The following is an 8932-nucleotide window of genomic DNA, read 5'->3' as shown; positions in this document are numbered from 1 at the left end:
CTTATTTTCTGGAGCTAAAGCACCAGGACTTCTACTGCCCCGTATAATATGATGGGAGAAATGAAAGGGCCAAACAGTTTAAGGATGTGTGAGTCTACCCGCATGTGCTGGCACAGATCTGCAATGGCTTTGGGGTTTTTTTGTGCTGAAGACAGATAATGCAATAGCTCTCTGGAGGAGCATGACTTTCCTTGCCTTCAGCAAGAAAGCATTCACAGCTAGGCATCTGGGAGGGCATGTGCTAGACTGGGAATCAATGGCCTGCCCTGTGCCCAGCTCCCGCCGTGAAGACAGCTGGGTTGTGACAGCTCACTCCACCTCTACTGCCCATTCCTGTCTGTGACTCCTCTGCTTAGAGCGTGGACTCTACGGGTCAGAGACAGTCCCGTGTGTATGTGTGTATGTGGTGTGTTTGCCCTCAGTGGCTGGGGTAACAGAATCATAGAAAGGTTTGGGTTGGAAGGGACCTTAGAGATCATTGAGTTCCAAACCCCCTGCTATGAGCAGGGACACCTCCCACTAGACCAGGTTGCTCAAAGCCTTATCAGCCTGTACAGCTCCCAGGGTGGCTGGGTTCCCAGCTGCCCCAGTAAGAAATATTTGCTATCCTTGGTAGTACCATGCATATGGTTATATGCTCAAAGAACAAAAAAAATTAAAGGATGCTGCAGAGCAGCTTTGACCAAATCCTACAGTGGCAAAAATGGCAAGGTGGGGTAGTATTCCTGTTTAAAAGTTGATCTGAGCAGTGAGGTTTTTTGATTAAAAGGTCTCAGTGTACTGCATAGGCTGAACTTCTTTCACCTCTGCTATCTAAAATCCTGCTTATAAAAACATGTGTGTGTGGGCTTGATAGCTGTTCAGTCAACCTTCACTGCACCAGCTGACTTCTAGGCACTCTCTTTTGTGATATTACTATCGTTTTGATAGACATAATCTCATGTGCATTCAACTCTGCTTGCATGCAGATATCTGAAAGCAAGTTGAAAATGGCTTTGCCAATATTACAATCAGAATGTAAAAAAAAAAAAGAAAACAAAAACAAAACAACAAAACAGCATACAAAATATTAACATTTTCCTCACTCTCAAGTTGTCAGGAGAGTGTGTGATTCTTTCCACATGAAGAAGGGAGTTTCTCAAACAGTTCAGCAGCCAAATGCCAGGGGCTGCACTATGCAAAACACTTCCCTTCCTCAGGGCAACTTTTCCTACAGCTGAGTAAACAATGCTATAGGTATACATGGCTAGAGGTGCATAAGCAGGGAGCAAGGGGGAGGAGTTTGGAACTGTGTAGGGACAGTCAAAGCCACATCCTGCATGTGCTCCATGTTCCCTCCTGGAAGGGGCAGGTCTGCATTTTGCAAGTGAGCAATTCACCTCGAGTAAAACAACCTCCCTGTGCTGACATGTGCTTTGTCTGCATTTTGCCTGCAGTGGCTGAGGAACCCAGGCCCCCAGCATGAGAAACGGACTCTCGTTGGAGACATGGTATGCTTCTTGTTTATCACTCCGCTGGCGACCATCTCTGGCTGGTTGTGTCTACGAGGAGCGGTGGACCATCTGCACTTTAGTAGTAGGCTAGAAGCTGTTGGCCTCATTGCACTCACTGTCGCACTCTTCACTATTTACCTCTTTTGGACCCTAGTAAGTATTGGTTTTTCTATTCAACTCAGAGGAATAAGGGAAAGAACAAATCACAAAATTGATTACACTGAGGGCTGTAGAGCGGGTGGACCATTGTACAAAGCCTTGCTTATGTTTACTTTCTGTACTGATAATGATAAATTTAAGTTTTATCTGCAAGAAACCTCTTGGTGCCACACCATTCAAATTCTCTGTAAAACAAAAAAGACAGTTAGCCTTTGGCGTCAGTAATTTCCAAACCCCAAATACCAGAGGGGTAGCAAGAGGGAGACAAGGACGTAACATGGAGGAGTTCAAGACAGCTGCTACAGAAAGGAGTTTCATGAAAAATAATGTGCAAAAGGCGAAGGCACAGTACACAAAAAAGCTTTAGGTGAACAACCTGTCTGCCACAGAAGATCCAGATTTTATTCTGATCCAACATCTGGCCAGTTTTACAATTCAAAAGCCTTAGATGTGGGTGCATCCCATACTTTCCCTTTTCCTTGTTCCTGTGGCACCATGGGAAGTCCACAGCAGAACACACCTTACACCCAGGTCTGTAGAAACATAGCTGCCTTTGCAGTGCAGATTAAATCGCTTCCTTATCCCCATCCTGCACCCAGGCGTGCTGTCAACTGTGTGCTGCTCCATATTAAAAGACACTTGTTTTGTGTCAAGTTGTCAAACTGTGGTCAGTTCCTGGCCCCAGCACACCAACAAAGTTGGCCCAGCAGAAGTAAAAGGAATCCAGAGGACACCTGCCAGAATAAGAGTTTATCAAGCCCTGGTCTGGCAGTTCACTGCAAACTGCAGGCTTCTGTTGAGTTTGACATTTCACAGCTCTAGCTCTGGTGGGGGGAAGGAGAACAGAACTGTGGACATAGGGAGTAATCACAGTAACAGGGTGATGCTTGTGCAGTGGTGCAAGGCTGTGCTGCTGTGGGAGGAGAAGCTTGTCTGAGCCTGTGCTGCCTTGAGTTGGGGCAAGAGCCTGCCTGTAGTGCTGGCATGGCCACTAATGCCACAGGGCCAGCGCCCAGCTGCCCCTCCATGGGTACAGCTGCACGGGGTATGGCTAACCCCTTCCAGCAGTTTCTGATCAGTGTAAGCTGCTGAGGAGCTGTCACTTTAAGAACTGCATTAGCAGAGCTAGCACACAGCAAGAAACTCCTGTGCTGAGCTCAGAGTAAGTTTGGAAAAGGGAAGGTGGGGAGAAACACAGAAACCCCAGACTACCTAACAACTAGCTCCAAGAAAGCTACGAAAGGTAACATCTCATTTACTTCATTCGTAACAGCGAAACCAAACCTTGTCTCATCCATAGAGGACTGCAGCCTAATTTTATCAATGCCTAACTGCAGGGACAGCTTAGAGTTTTGCCTCAGCCCCTTGCAGTTTCTCTTTTTGTTGTTTCTTCTTCCATTTTCCATGAAGCAGAAGCAGCAGCACTCCCCTTTGACAGGATGGCCATTTATTCCAGCAGTGAGGTGGCACTTGTCTTTCTTGCAGTACTGTGTGTATACATGTCTGTCAGGTATTCAAACAAAGGTTGTTCAAATTTCCTTAGTGTACGACTGTCTTAGAAACACAAATGCTGTCCAACTTCCCTCATACACATAGTTCACAAGCACCAAAATGGTTGGAAGTTGAAAAGGGCAGCATGGCTGAGTAGTTGGATTTATTTACACATGACACATGGACATACCTGACCTTGTTCATTAAGACTTCTGCAGCATCTCAGTGCATTTGCATTAGAAGTGGCAAAAACCCCTTCTATCGACTTTGTAACTTTTACCCCTTCAAAAGCATACAGAGAAATGTGTTATTGGCCCTTGGAGAACATGGTGATAGCGAGCCTGATGTAAATGCATACCTTGGTTGATTTAATTGAAATACAGTATCTTTAATGTCCACTGAGTTGTGGAGGATTTAATTCCACTCTAATCTGTTATTCAGACCAGCAGGAGGTGGATGGGCTAACGAAGCATTGTGTTCACCAGGGAATGGCAGGGCAGGAAGCCTTTCAGGGCACAGTAACCCTCCTGTTCATCATGGGTTTAATTCAGTGGGCACAACAAAGGGACATGGCAGGAAGAACTCTGAGGCTCTCTTCACAGTGTAAAAATTGCCTAATTGCCCTCACAGCATTTGTACTGGATGGAACGGTTTTGAGGAGGTTGAAGTATATCTGCTGATTAAATCAATAGGTTTGAGTGGCAACATTTTCACACACTTTCTCAGAGGGCAGATTTGCAAAAGCAAGTTAGAGATTTAAAGCAACTACTTTACAAATGACACTGATCGTTCTACACAGGGAAGACATGCCTGCTTTCTGCTCAGCAGCCTGGACCCATCAATCATGCAGAAAAGCCTCATCCTGCATTTGCCTTGGGGAGGCTCCACGCTGCCCTTGCCATGCAGCAAGGAACGGACCCACACACAGAAGTGCTAACCCCATCCATTGCTTCAGCAGCACCTGCCGTCTAATTTTCTGAGATGGGAGAATCTTGTACTGCTTGCTTAGTTATGGCTCTGCAGAGAATCTATTGAGTGCCATGGGGTAAATTACACACATGATATAATGCTTCTTTAGATCCTGGGAAAATTAAGAAAACTAAAACTTCATTTTACTTCCAATAAATCAGTTTATTTTCTTTTTAAACTTGGCATATAGATTATTTACACACCACAGTTATCCAGTGAGTAGAGAATGGGAGAGATGCTATTTTTAGCACCCAAGAAGCTATTTTATCCCTTCGCGTAAAACAGCTAAGTTCTCCATGAAATGTTGTTGCTTTTCCTCTGCATTTAATCACTGTAAATTATGTACCCATACCAAAAAAAAAAAAAAAAAAAAAAAAAAGAAGGCTGCTGCTCTCAAGGAGAAAGCTTCAGACACAAAACTGAGATTGCTGTTTAAACTAAGAACTCGGTGTCACACTCTGCCTTCTCTTGCACCCTGGTAATCTTGACTCCTGTAAGTAGCAAGTTGGAGTATAACAGGATTTGACCCTGCAGCTTCTAGTATAACATGACTACTGCTTTCAAACAAAGGCTAGCCCAAATTAATTCAAAGTTAGATAGACACCTGTGTCCTACTGAAGAGGCAAAAAAGGACCAATGTAAATCTGGCCTTTGTTCAGCATCTAGAGTTTTGCATGGAACTTAATAGCTTAGGGCAAATAACTGTCTTTGCTGAAATTCAGTAGCTGACATCACTTGGAAACTGCCTCCAGGCAAGAACCCATTGTAAACAAGCTGTCAAACTTAAGTAGGATATCCTGTGAAAATGCCTTAAACAAACAAGCAGTTAAAGCTTGGGTTAACAATGCAACCATTCCTCAAAGAATCTTATGTGATGCTACTTGAAAACAACCTAAACTTTAGCTCACTCCTCTGAAGCAGTCACTGCATTTTGCATGGCATTTTTCTTTGCAAGTGTTTTTTCCCCCCTCTTTGTACCACATCATTTCTGCTGATACTGCACTTTCTAAAAGAGATTTCTCATGTTCTTTCATATACAACATTCCACAGAACTAAAGATGCAGACTGCTTTACCTTCAGGGTGAGAAGAGGAGATTGAAAGGTGGGGAATCAACTCATCTGCTGGAAGAGCTGACTTTAGGCAACTGCTTTGTGAACAAAAGCTCTATAGGTTTCCCTTGTTAACAGCAGACAGCTGTATAAAGATGTAATAAAAAACCAGAAAGTCTTTCTATAAAATCCTGTTAGTGACAAAAAAGGCAAATAATTTATTTGGTTAAAAGCACCCCTTTTGCAATAAGGAAAGGGTTTTGAGGGCTACATTCATACACATGCATATTACTTAATATCCCTCCATACCTTGCTGTCAGCTAGGCCATCATTGCTGTAGGGGTAGGAAAGCAAGCAGCACAGCCACTTCTCTGCAGCACCAGCACCCTCCACCCACCTGTGCAAACCAAGCATGTTACCTCCAGCTTTTATGGCACCCTCTGCCCTCTGAGTAGCATTGACCTACAGAAGTGTCACTGGTGCATAAAGAACTGTGACAAATGACCGGCTACACATGAAGACAGAAGAGCTGTCATGTGGCACATTTCATGCAAAAGGTCCCAAAGCCGGTTTACAGTTGTTTTTATCTAAAACTGCACACGTACATCATCTTACACAGACATAACTCTCACTACACTTGGCTGTCACTAAAGTAAGCAATAAACTATTTTTAAGAAGCATCAGGCCAAGCTAGCTTATATATCCACAGTAGTCGGCCATTTCTCTTCCATATTAGCAGAACTACACTAAGATTGAAATTGGTTAGCTGATAACAATTTTACAAAAATCAAAGACAATCTAAATTGAGGTACACATGTTGGCAGATGGCTCACACTCACTTGTTGCATCTGTGCAATCTTGAACTTGATGCATTCAGCAATAAAGCATTACAAGGTAGAACATACAACCCTGTCAGCATCTGCACACAGCTCAGCTATCTGCAAGCCTTCATCTAGCCAATTACATTATTTGTCAGTTCAGCAACTTGTAGCATGATAGTACTCCAACCTCATTTTCATTGTTAAGTGTCTGCCAATAATTCTAGTTCTTGGGAAAGACAGAGGCAGGATGCCTGATTTTTCATGTTATAGAAAAGGGAATGAGGGGTATGCAACAGCAGAAAGTAGGGCACAGGCTGCTTTTCGTCTCTGCTGCGGCAGCATGGGGAACAAGCCATCTACATGGTAGGTCTCATCTTTGCCCACCACATTTTGCTCATTTTTATCCCACTTAGTTAGGCCGCTTATCAGCTTTATGTTCCACTTGAAGGTGTTTCCCCCAAAACCCCAACTGACTCCTTGGAGGACTGCAGTGTCTCTAAACACAGTGCATCTCTTCTGTCCCCAGGTATCCTTTAGGTATCACTGTAGATTATACAATGAATGGCGTCGGACCAATCAGCGGGTGATCCTCCTAATGCCACAGTCTGCCAATGTCCCTTCCAGCCAGCAATCCCTGCTGGGCCAGCAGTCCCTCAAAAGGAACTCAAAGGAGACAATTGTTTGATTTAGGCAGTTCTGCACAGTGGCCATGCACTAAAAACATTTTTCTCAAACTCACTGGAGTCCAGATGCTGTCCAGAACCGAGGAGTGTGCTATTCTGATTTACAAACTTTTTGCAGAAGAATAAATCACTGTTTGAATTCAAATCATGGATGCTGCAATCATGAGGTATTTGCTAAGCTGCCAAACTTGTTTATTTAGCATATACTGTACAGAATTCTACAAACTCATGTTCAATACTTGCATCATAAAGTGATGCAAACTTTTTTATTGTCTAAAATATTAAACTATGATAATTAACAATGCAAAACAGGTTTAAAAAGTGCTGTTTTTATAATTTCCTGTTCCTACAGTATTATTTCTTTAGGTAGGTGGACAGTTACCAGTGCTGTTTTTTCCTTCCTAAAGCACAGCAATGGCATTCCCCGAGTTGATTTTATTTGAAGGTCCTTTGTACCAAAATTTGAGTTATTAAAAGGTGTTCTACAAGTTGGCATATTTAAATGCTATAATGCAATTAGAAAATTGTCTTCTGTTTCCTATTTGGCAGGGAAGTTCCAAGAGGAAAATTCTTCAGTAATGAATTTAGCATGTGCAAAACAGAAAAATGACACAAATTGCAATAATCTTCCTACTCGAAAGTATTCCACTACATAGCCCTCAAAAAAAAAAAAAAAAAAAAAAAAAGTACTGTTTCACTGAGAAGCAACAAATTAGGCACTACATTCAGCACTGAAGTGCACATTCTGCGCACGTGAATTCAAACTTAGCCAATTTACTCTGCATTTACACCAAGCTGAATTTAACCCTAATTGTAAGATATTTTTGTAAGGAGAACTCTGCATACATAATGAGATCATTAGACCTCTTCTGGGAAGAAGGAACTTGTCTTGTATAAAAATTAGCATTATTTTAAAGCTGCAGAATTTTCAGCTTGACAGGTAGATTTAGCAGAGTATATGTAAAACCCGACCTCTCATTGTAGCACTGAGACAAAGGCTCTTTTTAAAAAAAATTAATACAAAAACTACTCTGATGACCAAACTGAATTTAGAGTGTAGAGATTACACTTTATTCCTGGGTGACATTACGCATTCCCATTGGTTTTATGCCCAATTCATTCAGCAATTCTTCACTCTCAGAGAAGACGCACACACTTGTATAGAGAGACTTATTTTACAGAACTACACAAAATTTCATTAACAAATGCTGATAAAATTAGCAATTGATACGTAGCCCCTTTGAACAGATAATTTTTTTAGAAATGTGTGTAGATGGCAATGCCACCATGTGCTTTGTTTACAAACTCTGCAGGAATCAAAAAGAAAAAGGAACACATAGCAAGCAGGCTAATTATTATTGAGATAGTTGAAGGTATGATGGGTGTTTACCATCAGAAAAGAGCTTATTTGATGTTATGTGTGCTCTATGGTAGAAAAAGCTTAGCACACAAAATCAAATCTGTTAGCTTCTTCAGTCTGTCTTTGGACCAGTCTAACTGAAGTAATGTTATTTAAAAATATTCTTTGTAAAACTGTCAGTTTCATGGGGCAGTAAGAATCAATTACCTATATAAAGCAATAACAGCCTCATTCAGACACAAAACTAGTTTCACAGCAAGCCCAGATGTGTAAGAAACTCATGAGTCTGCAGATCTATACTTATTAGTCTGACAAAAAGGTCAGAAATTGGTCATATGTTTGGCAGTGAACACCTGCTTCTCTTCCAGAGAAAACTACAGAAGATTCTGAAGACATGGATATCACAATCTCTGTGATGGCCTAAAACCTGTACTGATTTTTGTTACACCCTCTTTCCAAACCAACTTTCTGGATCGAAGACTGAAAATAGATCTAAGCAGAGCTCCAGGTTAAAAGAAAACCTGCTAGCCAGGGGCACAGAAATAAAGCAAGTCTAGCTGGGTCAGGACACTGTCAGACTGTGTTTTAATGCCTACACATCTGCTTTACGTAAGCTTTCTTCAGAATTGTGTTACTAATTTTGCTTCTTTGGGATGTACCCCAGAAAGCTGGTCTACCGAAGAAGTGTTATTCTTAAGTAAGTACTATTCTTGCTTCTGTTTCATGAAATTAAATGAGGATGATACAGAATTAAGTAGCAACTAGGAAAGCAATTCTTCAAATAAAGCTGCAAGGTATATGCACACAGATCAGCAGTGACTTGGTGCAGCTCGTCTGCGTTATTTCAAATTTCATTTCTTGTTTAAAGACAGCTTATTTAATCTGAAAAAAGCATACAGAAGCAGA

General features: G+C 41.9%; 1 protein-coding gene across 1 annotated transcript; it reads left to right on the top strand.

The window, feature by feature from the left end:
• Positions 1-1436: 1436 nt before the first annotated feature.
• On the top strand, positions 1437-6668 carry LOC104470745 (E3 ubiquitin-protein ligase MARCH3; the record flags this gene model as incomplete). Its single annotated transcript, XM_010085780.1, has 2 exons — positions 1437-1646; positions 6510-6668. Coding segments are annotated over 2 exons (369 nt in total), but the record flags the coding sequence as incomplete, so codon positions are not given.
• Between the last annotated feature and the right edge of the window lie 2264 nt (positions 6669-8932).

Source organism: Pterocles gutturalis, unplaced genomic scaffold (assembly GCF_000699245.1).
Source record: "Pterocles gutturalis isolate BGI_N339 unplaced genomic scaffold, ASM69924v1 scaffold24110, whole genome shotgun sequence".
Lineage (NCBI taxonomy): Eukaryota > Metazoa > Chordata > Aves > Pterocliformes > Pteroclidae > Pterocles > Pterocles gutturalis.
The sequence above is the reverse complement of the archived record's forward strand: the minus strand, read 5'-3'. Positions and strand labels throughout refer to the sequence as shown.